Source organism: Prorops nasuta, unplaced genomic scaffold (genome assembly GCF_024137725.1).
Source record: "Prorops nasuta isolate Cenicafe-Biocafe unplaced genomic scaffold, Cenicafe_Pnas_1.2 PNAS00005, whole genome shotgun sequence".
Classification (NCBI taxonomy): Eukaryota; Metazoa; Arthropoda; class Insecta; order Hymenoptera; family Bethylidae; genus Prorops; species Prorops nasuta.
In genome coordinates, this window is record NW_027116802.1 from 8,977,076 (window position 1) to 9,001,751 (window position 24,676).

Consider the following 24,676-nt stretch of genomic DNA (forward strand, 5'->3'; position numbering starts at 1 on the left):
GAAAAAAGCAGTCACCCTCGCTCGACACGAGAAATTTTTTCAAATTGTGCTGAACTTTTTATTTGTCTGTTTTTATTTTGGCAGAAATTTGTCGAGCTTCATTGGTGGAAAATAGTAAGTAGGTGAGAGTCGAAGATTACGGATATCGAGTTGGAGTCTTAAAGTGAGGAAAGAGTTGGGACACACAGGGGCCGTGGGAAGGGGAGGGGTGAGGGGGTGGGGGGAGTAAAGCTGAAAAGCTTAATGGGAATTGGTGGAATCGCTGTAGCATCTGTGGGCAAAGTTATATTGAGAAAGAAATGCAATTGAGCCTTGGCAAAGTGAGCAGAGGACAGCAGTATCCCTTCTCCCTACAGCTCTTCTATAGCTTCGCCAAGTTTCTACGTAACTGCGCGGCTAGCCCCAAACAACGCACTAGACCCTTGCGTTTTATTCGTAATATCTTACAACGACCTTCAATCATTCCACGTACCACGCGCGATAACGCTTTAGTCGTTTATAGACGTAACAAGCTTATGACCAGAAGGAAAGGAGAAAGCCCTTCGACATAAAACGGTCGAATTGCTTAAATACTTTGGTGAAAATAGGCCATAGAGAAAATTTGGTATTATATAATCGTAGCATTATTATTAACCCACGAAAATATGGGTGAAGAATGCAGAAATATGGTAGACAGTGCGGAAGGTATAAGAACGATTACTATACTATAATAGAGTTTGATAAAGAAAATCCTTGGTCACAGCGATTCGATTCTCCAGCGTGACCAGCATTTACTTCGCTCTATTCGAGTGACACGTTGCAAGCAACGAGCAATAAATTGTAGTCCATTCATCCTAAGGCACCTGCTTGCCAGGTAATTTCGTTCCGCTCTTCTTATCCAAACACGCATACCTAGAAACGTTATAAATGACTCGTACTCTTACCATTAAATAGATTATCGTATTTTAAAACCACACCAAGCTTTGCATCTTATTTTTATTTCAGTAGCAATCCGAGAGTACCAAGTTTTTCTGCTTTCATTATGGCTTTCTGTATTTTATCTCACCACCACCAAGAAGAAAACCGCGCAATAAATCTCGCGCTAGGTTCTAATTTATCAAATATAATCGGGAAGCCATCGTTGTTAATTAACGACAATATCTTGCCATCGATTCTTGTCAGCATAGCAAATTCTGCATGGTAGAAGCGAGTTATCGTGTTTAATTTAAAAATTACACCCTTCGAACTGGGTTCCGAGCTCTCGCCAATTTCGAACGTATATCCTTTAGTATTGTCTATGTAACTATCGACTTGCCTTGAAGTACGTACAGAGAGAAAGCGGAAAACCGGAATTCCCATCCCCATCTCACCTCTTCCATTGTCATAGTTAACGCAACCTTCCTTTTCTTCCTTTCTTTACTACCTTGATTGTTTTACAAAAATCGAGATAAATTACTCTGTAAAATTTATGTGCGATATCTTTATGAAAAAGCAGGTTGTGAATTTATTCAGGTCAGGAAACAATTTTTGCATAAATTTATTACCCTTAACGCGAAGAGAAATTTAATTTTATAACATCCATCGTGTATTAAAAAGTAAAGCTAGAAAACGGAGAAGAATGTAATAGGCTAGTCGTGTGTCAGTAGATGGTGGTATAATGTTAACAATATTTACTCATTAAATTTGTGTTTTACGAAAATTATAATCTACTCTCTCTCTCTTTCGGTAATATAATTTATTAATAATATACATTCAATGGAAATAAATAATGGCATTTATATATATATATATATATATATATATATACCGATAATTCGTATCTGCATATGTAAACTCCTCGTCTTCACTCAAATAAAGTAAAAAGGAAACGGTAAGCTACCGGTGACAGAGACGACGTAAAATTTAAATCAATTAGCTTATTTCATCATAAAGTACGTAGTAACTATGTAAATAAGCATGCGGCCCAAATCCAACTGCTGGTCCATCAATCATTAAAATTCTCACATGTAAATATTTGATGAAGGAATGCGAAATTATAGCAGTTACCACACGAGGCGTGGAAGGTTACGACCATGGTCCGAACAAAAGCTATCTAAAAAAGAAGGAAGAGAAATAAAAGGGTGCCTGTAAAAGCTGAGATAGAAGACTCCAATAATTTGTGTTTCGTCATGGTGAAATTGTATGTTGACGAGAGGAATCCTGAACTCCCATTACTCGTTCGTTAAAGGAAAATTGGATAACAACAGTTCTCCAAGGCGTGTCTTAGTTCCACTGTCATCAAATGTAATGCAAGTAGGGAATTCGAAGACTGCACGCCAGAACACAGTATGCCAAACGCTTTGTTGTGCGATTTGCTTTAATGCATCCCCAAATATCCTAGTGAAATTGACTACTGCAAGTCGAACAATCTCTCTCTCTCTCTCTCTCTCTCTCCCTCTCTAACAGAAGAAATACATTATACCGTCTAACTGTATACCCCTATGCAATACTGTTTTATGCTATTTTCTTCACCTTAATTCACATTACTCCGCCTCCTTCCATCTTTTAACGAGCATAAGCATTGTCTTGTAAATATATTCAGCGCACTCGGAAATGTCTCTACACTCGACGGAAACAATTTCATTTAGAAATGTAGCAGAACTACATCCCCCCCCCCTTCCTCTATATTCATATCCTCAAAAACTCTTTTATATTCCAACAGAGATTTTGCGTTTTATCAAATCCATTACAGCAATTGGCGACACTACCTTTTTACGTGAAATAACCTTTTTCTGACAAAAAATGAATTACCCTCATAAGCACTCTAATATCTCGTACAACAAATCGCTCTATATTATATATATTATAGTGTATATAGCAATAAGTGGTTCGTGGGATGAAAACGAGAGGTTATTGGTTATAGTTATAATTCATCTGAGTGTTTTCGGCAACCGTGCCAATACGCGCCAAATTTAGGATCATTCCGTGCCCTTCTGTTTCGCGAACCACCCCCACCAACGAACTACGCATGACGTAACGTTCAAACTAGCGGCAACAGTAGTATTATTCCCCAATTCCCCTAGCCATTAATAATGCAGCTTGAACGAACGCTTAGCTTTTATTCGCCAGACCGAAACGGTTCGAACGACGATGAAAGCATTGCGCAAATAAAATAAAAGCTTCACTTTTTGCGACATATCTGCGTATACATATACACAATCAATATATATATATATATATATATGTCACGTGTGCATGGATCAACGACGGTCAACCAGTGAAACGGATAGCATCAATAGCGATTTACTCGGGTCGTTTACTATTGAAATGACCAAGTTTAAAAATTTGAGGAAAATTCCACCGATTGAAAAAGATTTTGATCGCGCATTGCATTTGGCTACGAGTGCACCCCGCTTCCCTCTAAGCGGCTGAAAGCATCAAAAGCGTATATCGGCCAACGATTTGACTTTCTTTTCGATACTCCGAGCTTTATGACTATATATATACAGGGTGTAACGAAACGACCGCAACAATTTCAGTCAGGTTGTTTGGGAGGGCTGCCTGATCATAAACCAGCACAAGTTCGAATGAAAATCTGTGTGCGCAGGGACCCCCAGCTGGTCGAGGTATCACTACGGTACTTGTGCGGGACATCTCAAAAACGTTAATTTTTAAAGGTCTATATAACTCGATCGGTACGTAACGGCTGGACCGACTTTAATGAAACTTGACGAGTTATAATCGGACGGCCCTCAGGTGTGACCTAGTAGCTCCCTTAAAACTGCGCCCTAATTTTCTCTTCTTCGCCCCCGTAATACCGATACAAAATTCATCAATCTGACTAACGAGAGATAATTTTTTTTTTCTTTATATTCGTGCTACGCGTGACCTTACTCGCACCTCGCCTATCGTTAAAAAACTATTAGATTGCTTTTTTATCATCGCTCGCTCCTCATGATTTGTTATAGACGAGATTACAATAGCGCGGTGGCTGTTCACGAGTTTCGAACGAGGAGGAAATACGACGGCGTGACTTTGGTTACAGAGGGGATCTCCGAGTAAGCTGGCAATTTCTATTTTCGCTCAAAGTTATCGGCACGCTATCCTTCGACGTCCGGCACGAATGGATCTCCCGAAGAACGGATAACAATAATAATAATAATAACGTATACCTACAGGGACTCCATCAAATGGAATTCCATTATAAGAATGTAAAATACACGCGATTCGGAGCAGCCTGACGTACAAAGGATGACAATCGAGCGGTCCCTTCAAACTATCAAAATATACCATAACAAGGAAAAGATTTTTATTATTGTCGCGAAAAACGAAATAACTTGGACCCGATCACAATGAATCCTTCCCGGAAAAGAACGACAGAATAGCAGAGACATTTCTCATCGCGGAATAGAAGATTGCCAGATGAAAAAGTATAAAGAAGTGTTTATTGAAAAAAGAATAGCGCTTCTTGCTTATCGCTGTAGCGCTTATAAAATGATAAAAAAAAGAAGGGAATAGAATGAAATATAAAATGTCAGATTTTTATTCGTCAAGATGATTGATATTCGCGCAATTATCATACGCGTAAAGGGTAATCGTAAATTAGAGAATAATATTGTTAGTGATGAGGAGGAATGTCGCAAAGTGCACTAGGATTTATAGTAATCTTACGCGTTAATATAGTCAGCAAGGCTTTTCCTCTACGTTAATTCGGCTACAGGAGCCACGAGAGTCGCGAAATTACGGTGAAATGTTTGCCGAATGCTCACGGAAGCTAACTCATCTAAATGAGTTTCTACCTACGCAGTGTGATTGTTTCCGTCGAAATCAACACACCCACCCCTCCCCCCTCCCCCTTCTTCACTCCTCACTCTCTCTCTCTCTCTCTCAAACTTTTAAATCTCCTATAACCTGCCTTTTTGTGGGCAAAAAAATTCTGCTTTACCCTAATTGTTTCAGAATATTAAACTATTAGTCTTTAATCAAACATTCTATATCCTTATATATACATTTCACTTGAAACAAGTCACCGTACCATGCATTACGTATTTGTGTGTTTAACTTCAATTAATTGAACCGAGTGATTGAATTTAATTACAGAATAACGAGATCATTGTTTTAAGAAAGCAGTGGAAATCACAAATACCTGCAGCACTGGGAATTGGTTCTGTTAATGGTTTCTACAGATTGTAGGAAACTCGTTCGATCGAGTGCTAATTGGTAGAATCAAAGAATTATTCTTTTTTTTTCAAATCCCAGCCTTATATAATCTTATTATGTCCTGTATTGTGTAGTAAGCTTAGGAACAGATTTTGTTGTGAGCTTCAGCGACCGCTCCCTACCAGCTGGTAGTACTTTTGGGAAATTCGATGAAGGATTCGTGTAGAAGGATGCAACACTTAGTCAAAGTAGACTTCGATGATTTTTAATGGCTTTTATTTATTACCCTTAACAAATATAAGAGAGCCTTGCAAGACTGTTCTGTTGAAAGTACAATTAGCACTAGCTTAAAAGCTAATCAAATTAGTCGACGCCGGGTTCTGGATCGTGATCCAGGGAGATGGCTAAGCCAATCAAAACATTTTTAAAATGAATTTATCCTATCTTTGACCAATAAGAATTAAAGCATCTTAGAGTGAGTAGGAGGTAGAATTCTCTCACGGACTTGCAGTCGCACGATGCAAGATGCAAACGTAGGCAAAGATAAGGTCCCGGCGACGGTGGCTGCAGATTCTGGCATATGGGATTACATTCAACTATCTTATTTCTTTTAATAAAATAATTTTAATTTTTCGGAATTAATTGGTTAGGGACGTAACAATCTTAAGAAATGTTTCTGATAAATAGCTACATATTAAAAGTTAGACTATACAATACTAGAAATACTTGTAGATACTGATTGAACTTGTATTCTTTCTTTGGAGTGTGAGAAAAAGGGATAAAGAAAAGAGAAAATGGAATGGAAAACGGACCACGTCTAGCTGATCTGCAAGTATCGACACATATTTTTGTCTCCTCTCTCTCCCTCTCTCTTTGTCTCCTTCTCGAAAATCTCCATATCGATCTTGCAACTGCGAATGGAATAAAGTTCCCTCGGTAATGTCCGCCTGTTCCGAAAACTTTTCTCAATTTCACGGAATTAAATGGTTTTAGGCGCTCTATTTGCACCGTGCTTGCACAAACCATGATACACGGATACAACAAATATAAAACGAATATAAAGGAAATCCGGCAGGGGATGACAGATCTGAGAAATTAATTGCGCTAGAATGCTCGTGGATAGTCATAAATATTCGTAATCTCGGGAGAAGTATCAGTATCAGCTGCAAATATAGAGCAGCACTGTCGCGCATCGTTACGTCGATAGAATCGATCTTAACCTAGCAAACTTTCTAATGAAAAATCTCTCTCTCTCTCTCTCTCTCTCTCTCTCTCTTTTACTTTCTCGATTTTCTTTTCAACTTTTTTAACATTTTGCTGAATGGAATGCTGTAAGAAATCGTGAAAGCACTAGCTGTGTTTAAAAGAAAATTTAATTAAAGAGAAACAGTCTCGTAACCGCATTCACGAAAGAAATCTAAGTGTATTTTTTTACAATATTATGTTGGATTAATCGTAGAAAGGGGAAATTAAGGGATAAATGAGAAAGCTGTGCTAACCAAGACATCAATTCTATTAAGATCGTCGACGTAATAACGCACTCTTCTCTTGAAAGCACAGTACCGAGCCTAGTTCAGAAAAATCTCCAATACGTTTTAACTTATGCAAATGTTCTGATTTAAATCTCTCTCACTCCTAATGTGCGATTCAGTCTTGGAGAAATCAGCTCTTCCCAACTCTCGATTAAATAATTTCCATGCAAATGCAACTATATGTATAATACATCGGTTCGGAAGCTTTGCTTCTCGAATGAAGAAGTAAACAAATTGACGATTTGCATTCGGAGACGTTTTGAATAAGTTATGCAAGCCGCAAATAGATCATTGAATATTATACCAATTCGTAAATTTAGATAAAGTCATGCAATACTTTTTTATTAGATTGATGTTTAACAATATTTAATTTTTAAACATCAGTCTGATAATAACTTACGAAAATCTTATTTATATATGTACATAGAGTAAAATAAATACCCGCTCCGAAAGTATATTATTAAGCAAAATGTAAATAAGGGAGATAAATAAGTATAAGCGTGGCATGGAAAAACAGAGATGATATATGCAAGAGAAATTATTGGAAAAATCATAAATACAGTAGAATAAATAAATAGAAGGATAACAGTCAGAAAAAGGACGATGATATGTAGTACTGCCAGTACGCAGAGTATATGATACTAGAAAAGGTAACTTTTATTTTGTTAAAATGTAAATATTTGTTATAGATAATTTTAATTAAATGGAATAACAGAGAGATTGATAGATTAAGCTATATTTTTTTATACCTTAGTTTAATGCTGGTACAGGCTTCGTTATATTTATGCAGCAGAGCGTAGCTTTATTTCCATGTTATTTTTTTACGAACATGTGTGAGCGACTCCATATTTTCTCTAAATAATAAAATTTCCACCATAGTATAAAACTACATATATTCGACTCCGAGAGAAACGAGAGAAAATCTATTCATTCGTGAAGCTGCTACTGCTTTTTTTCTGCGAGGCTTATTTCGGTTGAAAAATCTTGCTGTAACATACATAATTTAAAGATTTACCAATAATTTTAGAAATATCTTTTTACAACAAAAAAGCAGATAATCTATTCGGTACCTGCCTCTGAAAGGAAAAATAAATTTAAAACTTTAATAATCATGAGACGGGATATTTCAAAGAGAATTGGATTAAACCTATAAAATCAGTTACAAGAATATAATTAAAAATTAACATAAGAGGAAGGTATATTTCTCTTACGTGTAGTTAACAATATAAGTAAATGTACGGTAGAAATTCATCCATGCGATATTAGAAACAGCAAGATTCCATGCAACCGCAAAATGTAGGAGCAAATGTTCTGATAAGGCTGTTACCTATCCCGCAGCTATAAAATATTACTATTTGATTAATACCCTGGGCTGAGTGAGAAATTTCGCGATTTTACAACGCAGTAGAAATATTAATGGGTAACAAGAATAGATGCTGCAGTTTAGATAAGATTTACTAGCAAATTCTATATTTCTCGTTGAACTGGAATAATTTTCTGACGCGAGCTTGATTTCCTGAGCAATTTCCAAAGTCTTTCGGCTTATAGGCTAATATACATCCAGATCACGTAAAATTGATCAAAACGTGCTTTGCTAAATCTCGTATTAAGTACATCTGCGACAAAAGCCGCTACTCGTGAATGCACAAGTATTTTCTCGAGCGAACACCAATGGCGAAACAATGAAACGCATAAATTAACGAAACACTGTCGGATGTCAATAAATCACTGCTCTTGATATTTTCCCTGCCGTCAAGCTCACTTGGTGTCGATAGTGTTTTGCGATAAGTATATAGATTATATCACGTTGAAGCTTACAAATCCGGCAGAGGATCGATCAAAGGCTCCGCACTGTCCGCTAAACAATCCATCATCGCTCCCATCTATTGTTTGTACAAAGAAGCAGCGTGGAAAACAAAAAAGGCTTAATAATAAATAAAGCGAAAGTGAAATTTCTTGCGAATAACTACGCGTATAGATACTGTAGCTAAAAGTACGTAAATCGGGCAGGATGAAATCGGTTTTTTTTTAGAATTGTTAAGAATGGGGGAAGGGGGGCGGGATGAAAAAGATGCAATGGCAAACGTTGTGATTTGTATAATAATTCGGTGTTTCTCTCTGATATCCACAGGTTGCCAATTTCGAGACAGGTTGTTGACAAAAGCCGAGAATCGCGAAATTCCGAGACTGCCTTGGAACGATAAGGTTAACGGTTGTTACACGCCAGTGCTCGGATAAATCTGTCGTGACGCTTGAGCTCTCGGAATCTGCATCCCAGCCACATTTACGCGCCTCGATCCATCCCTCTAATTCCTCAGTCCATGCCCAGCAATTTCATACAATTTCAAATGAAGGGAGGAGAGGAGGAGCCTTAATCGCGTCATTTCAAATTAACTGTGTTACAACAACGCTTGTTGTTGAACGAGTTTCATATAATGTATTTGTGTTTGTGATTGTAAGCGCCTACGGGCAATAACTCAGTCAGCCAATGAAAAGAAATAGTAAACGATGGAAAGAGTAAAGTAAATATTAAGATACGGTTGATTTTTAATATTTTTTAAAACGATTCGACGTAAGACGTTTATTTGGGCTTTTGGTTAAATAAATAAACTATTTTTAGAATCTACAGGTCAGTTCGCGTATAGCTCTCTGCAGTGGAGAAATGGAAAAAGTTAACGAACAGGACGAGACATCGAGGAAAGGCAAATTAGATGCCTCGAGCTAACGAAAACTCTGACCGTAATCCGATACGAAGGTTTCGATACTTTTAAACTAATTAAAGTCGTTTCATACGTCGACATATAACTTTAGGCATGGGGGCGCAAGCTTTCATCTTTGGTTTACGTGAACAGAAAATTTAAGCAAACCGAGGAAAAGCGATAGAGAGAGAGAGAGAGAGAGAGAGAGAGAGAATGGAGGGGGAAGTGGGAAGAAGGCAAAACCTCCTATTAAGAAGTTGCCAGTTAAAGAGGCAAACTATGTTTAACACGGTTGGCTGTATAAGCGCATGCGATAAAGTACTACTCTATCTCGGTATTCTCGGTAAATACCAACGATGGGAACACACAAGTTAAGAAATTTACTGAAATTCTTTAGCCAAATAGTTTTATCAGGTTAGCGCCAGATCTTCTTTTTCTTCTTAACTTCCGGGCTATTATCAACGAGAACCATTCTTCTCAGTAAGTCGACCACGAAAGAAAACAATGATCCGAGCTATATATGATGAAAAACTTAAACGACGAAGCACAGTCAAGTTATAAAGAAAGCTAAATATGGCACAATTTAAACCAGCTGGAAAGAATTTTTTACCAATTATATTTTCTGTATACCCTTCCTTTCAGCCATGAATATATGTCTGTGCGAAGGGTCGGATATCTATAATATTTTATACGAAGCGCCTCGTCGACTACGAGCTTTCTTGCTTCGATATATAGTGTTCGGGAAAGTGGAAATGGGGATGGAGTTGCGGGTGCATTGAATGGCTGAACGCGTGTTTGAGCGTTTAATTGATTACCAACAATGCGTTCACCACAGGCGAAAGTCCACTGACGGATGCCTATATGGTTTATATAGAAAATAAGACATGATCATTTTTATCTGATAATGCGAATTATGAATGCAACGAACAATTATTGTTGTATTATTTTCACCGTACGTTACTCTTTCGTTATCATATCCATTCAGAATAATATTTTTAGCCAAACTTTTGTGTTGTTTTAATAAAATATTATAGAATACTCTCGATCGTGGAGATGTTTAAACCCTTGGAGTATTTGCCCTGCGGCCAGGCATTTTACAATAAATTAATTGAGTTGAGCCATCCCAACGGGGTTCTTCGAAGAAACCAAGCCGTTGCTTCGGGATAAGCGAGCTAATAGAGAGTGAGAGTGTGTAAGAACGAAAGAGAGAGATATCACAGGCTCCATCAACGGTTAGCATAAAATAGAAAATTTCTCCTTACTAAAAAGTAAGAAATCGACGAGTGCGGTAACCGAGAGAGGGAACTTTGTATTTTTTTTACGGGACACCCATCGTATTTTTATGCAAATTTCAAGCGCTTCATCTCGTTTCTGTCCTCGTGCGCGAAGGTATGTACGCAATGTAATTTTGAGCCCCTTTGCCACCCTCAGTGCCAATAGTAGCTACACGCGAGCTTAAGTTGAAACGGGAGGTGAAAGTAGGAGCTAATCCCACCAAACCCCATATCCTCTAGATTTCTCTTGTTCATCACTTTCTCCATCCTTTTCTATCTTATGGAGAAGATCCCCAACCACTTACCATGTAAGACGTATGAAAAGTAGATTATGCTAATCCGTTCTTGCTAGAAAACTCGATTATCCTTCTAATGCCTTTATAAATATTCAATGTATAGACATCAAATTTTTCGTCCTTTATCGATTCAAATTTTGTAAGTACGATTTACCACGAGGAGCCATGCTGAAACTATCGATTGACACTGCAACAGTGCAGGGTTTTCATGAAAAAAGTCTCACCTTCACTTTCCAACGAAATCGTTACATACCAAGAAGATATAGCTAGAACCTGTGATAATATATATATATACTCTTCTCTTCTAATTTGTCTTATTCCATAATGCAACTTTTGCTATATCGTATTATGTTTACATCCGTTATACACAACCAACCATAATTCTCGTTCTGATGGACAAAATTTTAAGTAGAAAGAGATACGAGCGTTCCATAAAGCAAAGCTCTCGTAAAACAATAGGAGATTACTGCAACACTAAGTCTGCGGGTAGCTAGAAATAAAATCAGAGGCTATGCAGAGACTTCATACAGAGAGCGGATGAAGCTGCTAACATCTGCCTGGTCGAATGGCATAACTTTACTTTTATTACTATACTTCTTTTTATTATTTTTTTATTTACCCTTTAATTATTATGACTACCTTTACAAAATGTGTTTCTCACTCGATAAAATCTTAAATATTCATAGAGTTTCCAAGATGAAGGTGTTTTTTCATCCTAGAAGAAAACATCCTGCGCTTCTTTTATAAACGAATTCACAATTTTTATCGATGTATCGCTCGAGTCCTTTTTCTCGTTAAAGTAAATCTAACGGTCTTCGATTGATCCTGTGAATCATTATTGAAGAGATATTATATCTCTTCTGGGTAAATAGAATCAATGGAGAAACGTGAAAGCATTACATAAAACATTTATTAATGCTATGATATAAATAGCATTATTCTATTTTCTCCATTCCATTCGGTTTTCTTATCGAAAGAATTCAAGAATCATTATTGAACAGTTTGGCAGTTTCATAGAATAACGTATACTTCGTTTGAATTGCAAGAATAAAGCAATAGTGCACGTAGGGAAAAGATGTCCGACTCAGAGTGAAATGTACTCGACGAATTAAGGTCGGGCTAATAAAATGGGCTACCTTTTGTGAGAGAAATGGGAAAACTAACGCCATCGACGTGTATTATTGCAACGAACCGAGGTCCATGAAACTTAGATTTTACTTAAATCTTTACGGTTATAAAGAAATAAAATAAGATCGTGGAAAATTTTGTGGATATGATAAAAACTTTAATAAGTTTTTTTTTTTTATTTGCAAAGTACCATTTTCGATCGTAAGGTAAAAAGGAACAAAGAAGGACTCAATATATTCAACTTTCATTGAAAAGAAAGCTATAAATGATACCTTTAACTTTTCTTTTAGGTAAGTGAAAATCGAAAAAAATCACTTGGAAAAATTCGAGCCTTATGTCATACTATTAAATTATAAAGGAGAAAGATAGATGGAAAAAGGCAATCAAAAGGAGCTGCTAAAATTGAACAAAAGAACGAATGATTTTATTATGCCTTCTTCGTCGCCATATTTATTTATCGTTCCACTTTACTTTATCCATAAGAGATACATATCAGATCCTCATTAACAAAACATACATTAAGCGTATAGCAACAAATCAAAGGGAAACGAATATTTATAAATCTCTATTTTCTATCGATATATAGACCTTTGAATTCTCTCTTATAATATAGACTTTGTGCCAACAATGACCGAACAAATCTCACAGAACAAACTGAGAGAGCAGCTCAAATATTAATTTAAGTATTCCAGAGAAAAGAGAAAGGATTCTATATAAAACTGGTATTTATGGTATTAAACAAGTAGCAAATCCCCCGAAAGGAGTGTAGTAAAAGGTTTTTCAAGAGTCGATTGATGGCGACGTAGAAGAAAGCAAGTGAGGTAAAAAGCTATATAATACCATAGTGCATCTCATTTTCCTGATCCCACAGGGATGAGTATAGTATAAGACCGACTTAAAGAAATGGTGCTGTTCGGTAGATGCCTAGTTCACTTGGTTGTGCAGAGAATTACATAGGCTCGTGCCTGTGTATACGCGTAAACACGTACTACACGTACGATCTCAAAGGGATCGTTTCGGCAGGACCGAGAAAAAGGCAAACCTTGGAGAAATGGCCAACATTTTTTTTCCTTGTGACGCTCACGTCACGTCTCGACGAATGGCAGCGAGAAAAAGTACTTCGCCACCTTTCCAAAGAGCTTCGAGGTTCAATAACACCCTTTTATAAATCGTGTGCTCGGTCAGACCTTGACAAACTTTTCAGCTCTTCCCATAGAGCACCAGCCTAGTTTCTCTTTGCCAAACACCACACGTGCTCCTATACCTATTTGCAAGAGGTCTCCCTTCAACCATCAAATCATTCCCTCTTTCCTAACTGACTACTAATTCCACAAAAAAATCCAATATTTCTTTTATTTGTTTTAAGCAAATATTTGCCGTTCCTTACGTGTGTATAAAACTTTTTGCTAAGTTGTTAAAGGAGAAAACCTCGTCTACTTATTAAGTTACAGTAGGTATATATATATATATATATATATGATTTAAAGCACCGATTTTATCTTTTCTCGAGTAATATTTTCTGTTAATTACAAGATGATTGAAAGATACAATTTAATCCACGGATTGAAAAAATGTTTATTTACGGTAGGAAGATATTTTAATTGAAATAAATCCAACCGTATTTTCTAAATGATCCTTTGTTTTTCATTTGTTTCGCTTGAAATCATATGCAAGCTGGTAATACAGAAACGCGGTAAGGAGAAATATGGAGAAATCGAAATATGCTTGCTACCATCATCAGATACGTTGCTGAACTAAGGAAACTTTGTAAGAAAGCAAACGTTAAATTTGAGTTTCAGTAACTGCGATTTCCGAGGATTAACCGAGACTTTTAGAATGGTTGCCAGCAGTTACAACAAAGGTCAGCTGTTCCAGACAATGAATTAATTCAAACCTGGCGAAGCTCTTAAGAGATTACCTCGCGGGCTTTTGAAAGTCGCCCAAAGTCCCGCATTTCCAAGGTTTGCAACGCAAAGAGCTGCATAATAACTACCATTTTCGTGTTAATGTTTCATTATTTAGCCAAATTATCCTCAATTTCAATGGACATCTTCCAACGCGATCCATTTGTTGATGCCCCTCAAGAATATACAGCACGTGTTACAACGCTGTGCTTTTAACCACACATTTGCCATCTGACACATATGTATATTTATACGTATTATCTTTATACATATATGTATATATATATATATATAAAGTTATATATTTATATACATACATGTATGGGAGTAAGATTCAACAGGTGTTGCTACGTCTCAGCAAGCACAACACACGAATGCTAGCTTGACAGGATTTTAAACGGCAATGAAAGTTCAATGAATGGTAGGAACTGCAGTGCAAGATGCACTTTGAAGCGATATATTATCAATTGCATAAAATTAAAAATTTACGATGGAAGGGAGATGGAGGAGCATCGCTGCGTCGCGTCGGGACGAGAGTAAAACCTGTAAAACATGCAATCGCTTCCCGCGACGTGAGGGCATTGTAAAAGTTGCAATAAAAAAGTATGTGCGGCGATTTTCTCGCACGAGGAGGAACATGGTGTCGTATAAATAAATCGTGGGTGATTTGTAAGTTGGAATTAGCAGCTGGCGAAGATCTGGCCGATTCATCGCCATTTTGGTAAGAGGCAGGCGAGAGCTCGCTGGCCGAGCGATAACGAGCCAATTACGAGCATCGCGTTGTATTTTACGAGCGCGATAAAAATATTATTCGCCATAAATAGCAGTTACGCGAAGGCTTTCCCAGTCGCGGGGTGGCGGCGCAGCGCGGCGCATGGCGACGAGACCCAGCGAGACCGACGAGACTAACTATTTGTTGACTTTACGACGAGTTTGCGGAAACACACCGGGCGCGGGTATGCTCGACGTTCGCCACTCACCGCAGAACGGATACGCGCGTCCCAGCCGCTCTGGCTGTCCGCAATCCCCCACATTCCTCCCTGCTCGCATGCACCACCAACCAAAAATAGTTTGCCTTTGCGTAATTTACGATATACGTGCACCCTCGAGGAAAGTTTACAAGCCTGCTGTTGCTGCTGCTGCTAGCCCCGTGATCGGCCTTGATCAGTTTTTTCCCATAGCTACAAATAAAAAGAAACATATCGTGGATAAAACCACACGCATTCAGCCGGAGAAAAAAATCCAATAGTTATTGGTACAAGCGATGATAAAAAGAATATTCTTCGTGGCGATACAGGAATTTTGTTTTATGTATTTCAGGTTCGATAAGTAATATCGACGGAGCGGAGTACCACTGCAACAAAACGACGAAGAAAAAAGTGATCAGTGGTGTTGTTGGGGCAGCCAGCTCGGTAACATCCATTCAGGTGGCCAATCTCTTGCGTCTCTTCCGGATTCCACAGGTACGTGAGGATTGAAATCATTTTTCACCGTGACAGGAAACTAGGAGAGATTCCTCTAAAGCTGGATTTCACAGTTTACCGTGCACGCGAAGGTATCTATAGAAACGGGAATGAAAATAGGATAATGGGCTGCAAGACAAAGAAGGCTGCAAAAGGAAAAAGCTTGGTGGGATTACGGTGATAGTGACGTCACTTCATTGACAGCTGGCAGACCCCTTGGTCGGTCAGCTTTACCGAGTAACGATGCATTCTCTACCGCTGAACCCACCAGAGCATTAAACAATGCGCCTTTTATCAGGATTCGCTCGATCCTCTTTTTGCAGTCCTATCAAAGAGTAGCTGGAATTCTCCCTATCCCTACAGCTTACTTGCCATAGTGACAGAGAATTGATAGCGCTCAAATAATACAGGCCCGTTCCATTGAAACTGGTAGACGTGAAAAACAGAAGAGGCGCGTAATTAATGAGAGATATTCAACCCTCTGGAAATTTTTGTTTCCTAGATAGGAAAATTACAAGAAATTCTCTTTCATCTTTTCCCACTTACCGCGGGAGACATTCTGATAGGGAGAATTTTTTTATCGGTCCGTCCAATCAAATATTTCTAATGGATACTAGGCTACATTGCAATGAATATAATTAAACTCTTGAGAGCTTTCTCGGTGATGGCGAGAGGTCATCGTCTTTGCTCCCCCCCCCCCCCCTCCCCCTCTTCTCCTCCTCCTTCTTCACCACCCTCTCTCCTATCTAACTGCCGTTTTCTTTTTCCCCGTTGACTTTATCGCCATAGGTACTCAGAGAGATTTCGGGTAGAATGGGACAGTAGTCGGAAATCCGGGGCTCTCGGACCATTTAAGAATTTCTAGTTTACTTATTTCCGGAAAGAAGAAGAGAAAAAACGCGACTCCATTCCGTGCTGGAAAGGGCAAACGGGCAGAGAGCCCGCGGAGCTTATAGTATACACTTATATATATAGATATAGCTATACAAGAAGCTCTCTAGGTAAATTTCCATCGGTATAATAGGGGAGAAAGCGAGATAGCTAAAAGGTAGCTGAAACTCTCCTGATACAAAGTATAATGATCTTCAGCTGTGGGATAGGAAAGCCACAAAAGAGCTTGCAAGTTAAATAAAGCTAATTTCCCAAAGTACAGGGGGAAAATAATTCACGATAGATTCACCCGCACCTACCAATTATCCTCTCTTCCGATATTTCAAGTGCAATTAATGGGAATCCCCGACAGAAATAGCGATACTCATCACAAAGGATGTCCATACCGTTTGTTAGAGTTTCAATAGCAAACAACTCGATCTCTTCAGAAACTTTGATTGGATGTTCGCTGCCTAGGGATTTACTCCCGTGAATTCGCAATAGCAGCTACTTAATAATCAAAATTTCACTTATCGATAAATAATCGTACACTCAACTGAATTTCTCAATTACAATGAAATAGATGAATTCAGCAATAAACAGTACGCGGAATAGCCAATTATGGTCTCGAGAAGCGGCGTTTCGCAATCGTCGTAATTCGTATACCATTAAATAGATTCTATTCAGCAGATTCAGTTATGTGGCTCGGTAGTAGAGAGCGAGGCTTCGATTGAAAATGGAAATCACGCGTCTCGTTTAAGGCACCAATTAAATTCTACTTGAAAAAAGATTGATTGTGATAGGGACGTGGTACGTATAGGGGCAAAAAGCTACATTCTACATATATATATATATATATATATGTGTGTGTGTGTATATGTTAGAGGTGCGTATGTGTAATGATTAAAAGGTTCGGTTGGAATAACGCGCTGCATGCGGTGACTAATTGAACAGGCTTGATGGGACTAAGGGAGCTAGGATAAAGTAGGCTCGATGGCTGAAGAAGCTGGCAAAGCTGTAGGTTGATTTCTGGAGGGAAATCCGATGAAGAAAATAGCTGGTACGGCAAGATGCAGCGAGGACGTACGGAGCCGAAGAACGTTGAGGGAATTCAGTGGTTGCGGACTCATCAATCACCGCGACTACAAGACGAACCGGAGTGTAAAAGCACGTCCGTCCCTACATCGTTATTACTCTTCATCATCCGTAGCTGCGATTACTGAAAGCTTTACACGCGAATCGTATTAGCTAATCCGGTCTCGTAACGGCCAACTCGCAGAGTTGGTCATTTACCCCGGACCATCAAGCCATGATTCTTCTCTCCCCAAGATCCATCCCATCTAGTTATCCACTGCAGAAGCCAGCTTTGCTATCTACCTTCTTCAACTTTAATATACCGAAAGATTTTTTTAAATCAGCCATCACACAATGGCTGAATTTCCCTAATCTTTTACCCTTCCCTCGCTTCACCCCTCCCCTCCCAGACCATAATCCATCTACAGCCCAACCCCATTGCTTCTCTCTTCCACCCTATCTAATTTCATTTTTTTACGTTCCTTCATTCATCTCATTATACTCGTTGAGTTTTGCATTACACCTCCTTCAATCAAACCCATATCTGATGGTATTTCACAGCAGCTTTTCTTTCGCTCTCTATTCATCTCAATTCTGTTAATTGATTAAGCCAGGTCGTCATACTCTAATAAAAATGTCCTTTCGCCCATTACCTCGATATAGACTGAAAGAATTTCAATTTGAAAGGCAAACGTGCTTAATAGCCACGAGGGACATTACGTACACGGAATAAGCACGGATTGAAAAATTCTAACGACTCTCTTTTCTGCTCTATCCTGTAGCTTTCTCTTCAATCCCTCGTTATCCATGATTTCCATCGTCAAACTTTTCACATTGTTCAAATGTAAAAACTGGCTGCTGGTAAAATATTAGAAAAATCTTTGTTGTTATTGTTGCTGGCATCGACAAAGCTACAACCTATATGCGGACTGCAATAAATGTAATAAAGTAAAAAAAAAAGGGGATGATCCATTTCAATTTCTGCTTGCCATGAAAATATAGAGGGGATTATATTGAAATTCAGATTTTACCTATGGAAACTGCGTAAATTTGAGAATTACACTTGATTTATTGTACTCCCCGGGAGGTTAGGCTTTATATAAGGGAAAAAGCGATTTGGTGAATCAGTCAAAAGATCCATTATCGCCCATCTCCATAGATAAGGAGGTAGCTTATTGAAAGCTTTAATGGAATTTTGCAAACGATAGAAACTTCATATTTATAACACAATATTTTATAAAAAATTTGGGTTCGGGTATTTCGTATAAATGTAACACATACGCGCAATTTTCTGCTTTCTAAAAATAAGATTCAATGAAGAGTCGAAAATTCGTATTAGGGAAAGACGTTTCTCGGCAAGTACAGAGGAAAAAGAGGTCAGCGACTATCTAAACTCGCTCCTTAAGAAAATTATACCCCGATATTAAACCCTCGCTTAATGACGTCAGAGGTGTAGCAGTTTTTTTTTTCTTTTTTTTTAATAAATATAAGCGGGAATCTTGCACGCAAATCATCTACTAACATTATACCTGAATAGGTTAGTCGAATTTAAAGTAGCACTTAGCATTCGCGCCGCGGTTAAACCATAAGATTGCTACACGATTAGTTCATTACTCAACAAATGAAATATAATTTATTAGCGATTATTATGATTCGTATCGCTAAATGCATATATATATCCACTTATGTGTATTTTAAGATAGATTTATCAAAAGTGCCGAAAATTCAATGCGGTTTTACAGAATAGACACTTTAAATTTTTATTACGAACCCCTGATAAATAATGGTGAAGTTGTATTGAAATATATAGCAATACAAAGTTATTTGTGAATAATGCTTCGGACATCTTCATTTATTTATTAATAAAAGTCTGTCTCTCCCTCCGTATGTGATTACGCGATGCTATTACAAGCTCGTATTGTGCAAGAAATATACACAGTGTTTCCTATGGGTAAAAAAAAGCCATTAAATGATAAATTCATCGATCGATTGCAAGTCGAGCTTTTATTATTGACTCTGAATGTAATTTTATTCGAATCACTAAATAGCGCTATAAACGCAAACGTGCAAAGCGGTGTAAAATTTTCTATTACACGCGTATTTCAATACCTGCTTTATCACTTCGCAATCAGCTTGCGAGCTACAGGCAACAAAGCACGCCATCATAATTATTTCAAAGGCTTAGTTAGTTACAAATTGGAATTTAGAAAGCTGGAAGAACATGGTGAATGAGCGCAAGCTACACCATATCCATTGAAAATTTTAACTCGCCAATTTTTAAAGCTTTTTTTCCATATATATTATGCTTTATGAGAGTGAGCAGGGGAGAATCTCATCATTGCCTTCAGCTTGAAAATTACTTTTTTCAATGTCCGTGTCCGAAAGGGGGATAGTAAAGTGTCGGGAATCATTAATGCAGACTGCCAATTAGTCATTGAACGGTTAAGTACCGCCAGAGTCCAGGCTGACCTCATTGCTCAACGACCCACTCCCCCCCCCCCCCCCCCCCACTCCTTTGGGACCGTTCTTATACTGTCTCTCTGATCGATAATCTGCGCCAGATTCGATAAGCTTCATTGGATCCCATCCGTCATCCATGAAGCGAACCAGCAGATACCGTGACAAAAGTCTGGCAGGCAACTTGCCAAGAAACACATGCATGCATATACGAAGCCCTTGCTCCACCTGTCGACCCACCGTCGACATCTCGACTTCCAAATTGAGAAATGTCAAAGGCCAAAGCCTACTTACGGCAAAGTCCTCGAGATTTTCATTAAGAATTGATGAAAAATATTCGGACTGCATATATAAGCATAGGACTATTCAAGATGCGCAAGGTGAGATTATTGTTATGCATAAGAGTGTCGGAAGATTAATGTAAAAAATAGAGTGCGTCTGGACATATAGTGCATGCATGATGGATAGTATACATTAAAAACAGAGAAGCACAAAAGTCGCCAGAGTCGATTACTGTCCTACGTGTTATTCCAGATGTGTAATCTGGAGCTTAACCGAATAGAGGATATCGTGTGTTCCCTGTAATCCCACAAGTCTGACCAGAAGCCTTTCGAACCCTCGGGAAGTTAGTCAGGTTAGAAGGAACAAGTTATTCCAGGAGAACCATTGGGGAATTCACGTAGATAAACAAGATTGGAAGGGGAAAAAGTGAAAAATAAACTCTTCCCGTTTTCTTTTATCCTCAAGGATAATTGATAAGAAATTTTTCTTTCACGTGGTTTCTACCTGCTCGGAAGGAAGGAAAAACAGCTTTAACGCGATTGCGGGCCATTGATTGCAGAGGAAAAAAAAATTATTGAATTCAGGCTGTTATAGTGGGGTTTTAACCGGATATTCCCGTTGTTTTGATTAGCCGTCAGGCTATTATAGAGGAAACTAGTTACAAGTCATTAACGACTCGGCGCTAGAATGACGTAAACACGCACCCCGAGGCTTTAAATTTCCAACAAGTTTGAGCGGACCGATAACTGAAAGAAGTTTCTGCGCGAAAACTAGCAGAAGTGTTATACTATAGGATGCTACCTTATAGATACAGTTATATTATAATGCGGGGAATTTAATTTCTCTCGAAGTAGCCATCGAGCAATTATCGACATTTATGTGGTTCAATGGTGGAATCATCGATGCCCCTTTACAAGACAGCCGGGTAATAACGCGCCAGAAGGGATGAAGCTGGATCATCAGTCAAGCGATTCTGCTGGTAATAAACTGTCCACTAGTGACGATGGCTGCACGAGCCGCAATTATCGCTAGTTACAGTCACAATGAACAGGGCACTCGTAACTCGACAATGCGCTACAATATCGGCCGTTACAAAGGCCGGCCGAACCAAAATCCTAAACTCTTCAGTTTAAAGCTTGTAAAGTGAAGGAGAGGGAGAGAGAGAGAGAGAGAGAGAGGATAATGCGTAAAGGTAAACGAGGGAAAAATTCTTCTCAATATGGAGAAATAAATCTGCAGAACCAAGTACAAAGGCATTGGAGGGTAAACGACTAATTATCTTAACGCTCCTGCTTGGTTGGAGTTTTGAAATTTAATCCGTAATAGGCAGGAGTAATTAGGAAAAGAGGAATCCTGAAAGTTTAATTATAAACATGAGATTGCAAGTCGAGCAATCTCTAATTGTAAGTGATTTGGCCTAGGGGTTGCTTGTGGAAGCTGAACCGCACCGGAAGAGTTGTTGAAGTGGAATGAAAAAAGTTAAGTGCTAATTTCCGTAAGTAGAGCCTTTCATCGTTATGACTGTTGCACCTGGCAGAGCTATAATCGAGATGACACAATTGTGATCACCCCGCGATCTTATCTGCTAATTTCCCAGCTCGATAATAAGCCCCCGCAAAGGAATGCTATCTTGCAATTCCACGAGCATCCGGAATGCTTATTATTCACCAGATAATTCGTGGAGCAACCTCGTTAAAGCACGACCTCTACTACTTACTTCGTATCACGAGATGCTCACGCTTCTACTACAGATTTACTCATTACTACTACGAAGAAATTTATGTCCTTTGCCTGATAATCAGACGTTTGCAATTATTTTATACAATTGCTAAGAGTTGCAGATAATTCTTGACGAAAATCAGCGAGCAAAGTCACTTTCTTCTGTCAAAGAGTCGAATTCGAGTTGAAACACAGACTCGAGGTTTTATTTTTCTACTTAAATTATCCTACGATCTTAATATGTTAGACGTAACTCTACGAATTTTACTGTATCAGTAGTCGATTTGAGAATTACTTAAGGTTCCTGATATACCTACATCAAGAATTCTTTAAAATATTGAAAATTGGACAAAATCATAACTTTCGAATAAGGACGTTGCGAAAAAGTTCAAATTGAAGGGCAGTCCTTCTGGTTTCATAAAAAATAAATATATATGTAAATCGTCTAAAATTACAACTATAAATGTTCAATTTAATTTTTAAAAATGAATGTTTGCAGTTTCCAAAGTTGGCTATGCTAATTTAGCTGAACATAATTTTAGAGCATTCCTTGTAGATAAATATTCTCTTTTGATATTTGCCAGAAAATTAAAGTAATTGGAAAGTTCATAACTGAAAGTTAATCGAGAACGTTGAAATGCACCGCTGAAAGAATAAGGATCTCTAGAGTATATTTTGGCTCCTTTTCTACGCGTGCGTTTAGTAGCGGTGGGGATGAGACTTATTTCTGGTGGTGGTGGTGTCTGTTATAGCTTCTGGCTGAAGCTTAGGGTACATAAAAAAATTTAATGCCTTTCGTTACTTTTACGTGAAAACTTACGTTACGTGACATTAAGAGTGACGTACGGCAAGACAGAGAGCTTTGCATCAGAAAGCTACGCAACGCAACGCGATACTTTATGTCTTACCGTACGTCTCTCTTACGTATCACGTAACGTAAGTTTTCACGTAAAAGTAATAACGTATGACATTAAGTTATTTTATGTGTCCTAAGCCTGTGACTCCCATGGACTCGCAAGGACTTGTAAGAGACCTTTACGCTGAGCCACTTCACCACTCAATGTCGTCCAAACGCAAGTGTAGAAGGAGATCGATGCGCGTAGTACTTATTTATTGCATTTACTTGGTGGATTTATTCTCCGTCAGTGATGCTAAAAAGTAGTAGTAGCAGCACGCTGACGTCGAATGCTGGGGTACTTGCAGCAAATGTATGCCACATCTATCTGTGAGATCTGTTGGTTCGGTCGGTCCCTTCGCAGAGACGCAATGCTCATCCTCCTTATTTTTAATTTGTCCATCTCCGGTGTCCGGGTCGTTTAACGTGATGTTACGATGACCATTCTGTATTGCGGAAAATCACAACGCCCCTGAGTTGGCAGTGCTACTACCATTTTAACTCAGACACTGAATAAAAAAATAAACAATGTCAACTTTTACTTTATCCTGGCATCACACACCTGTTTTTTCTATCTCCGGGAACTCTACCGTGATGTTACACTATGATGAGCATCCTGCGTCACGGAGAATCAAAGCAGCGAGCTACCCATGGTACGATGGTTCCAGCTCACACACCGGATAAAAAAATAAACAATCTCAACTTACTTTCTTCTGGCACCGAACTCCTATTTCTTCTATCTCCGGCAACTCTGACGTGATGTTGCCATGAGCATCCTGTATTACGAGCGTAGAGTATTATTTAGTAAATCGATAGATGCTTTTTACAATAAAAAAATCATATTATTGGCTTTTATAAAACACAGATGCACTAGTCGGTACATGTATATAGTTGGAGCGATTATAAACTTTATTTTCTTTCTTTTCTTACTTCATATAGTCTACTTTTTAACCACGCCCCCGAATTGCATTGTTACTTTAAACCTCTTTTAAATCCGCATCAGGGATGTTGCCACCCTTCAAAATTGAATTTTTCATATTCCACTACACGAGGAATCATTTTTGTCCATGGTCTGCCTTTTTAGCGAAATAATCTAAAATCTCCACCGTCCAAAATCCTTTCGGCACGAGCTCACGCCAAATCAAAACATCCAGATCTCTCCGTTACGTGAGTAAATTATCAATTTTGTATATCCTTTAGCTCCCACGCTTATATCCCACAAAACTTGAACGAGCTACGTGTAATAAATATATATGAACTATCCGCGTAGAGCTGGCTGGCCGCACTAATCCACCTATCGACATAGTCCTCGTAAAAATCCGATTTTCGGCAGAATATTGAAACCTTGATACCGCTGATAGGTATAATGAAATTTCAGAGAGCAATTTCAATGGACAAATGTTTACAAAATGACAAGAAAAATTGATAGTACGGGGTGCATCGTAGCTATCAAATTTTCCTGCAAATAAGGAAGAAATTGGCAAGCAGGTGAATTTTATGCGAAGGTTATAAAAAGTGGACGATAAAAATTAAGGAAGAAGAACACTCTGGAAGAGAGATACAGAGTTTATACATATATATATATATATATATATATATATATACATGCAAGATAGGTTCAATTACAGTGTTATTGCGAGAGGGTTTGGCCCGCGTAAACTATGAGAGACAGCTTTATTGTTGTCTATCGTATAGTTGAGAATTCATAGGGAAAGGACGACAGAGCGATAAGGCAAGCTCGGACGTACGCTGAGACTGACAGTTCCGTAAAACGTTCGTTCTGCAGGCTAGTAACAAAAACAACTACAATTACGTCCACCGATCTACGAGATGTGTGTGTGTGTGTGTGTGTTGATGAGAAGAAAAGGCGAGAAATGTACGGCTATATAGGAGACTACGAAAGAAAGTCAAAGCTGATTGAAGGATAAACGAAAACGTCCAGGTTTATCGATACCGCGAGGGGAA

At 38.4% G+C, this 24,676-nt stretch overlaps 1 protein-coding gene across 3 annotated transcripts in view; it reads left to right on the forward strand.

Annotated features, from left to right (window-relative positions):
• Positions 1–24,676, forward strand: part of mtt (mangetout) — a 67,154-nt gene that overhangs the window by 25,090 nt on the left and 17,388 nt on the right. For all 3 annotated transcript variants that reach the window (XM_066726669.1, XM_066726667.1, XM_066726668.1), the window contains one exon: positions 15,272–15,414. In XM_066726669.1, coding sequence (XP_066582766.1) covers positions 15,272–15,414 — 143 coding nt within the window. The remainder of the gene's footprint in view (positions 1–15,271; positions 15,415–24,676) is intronic.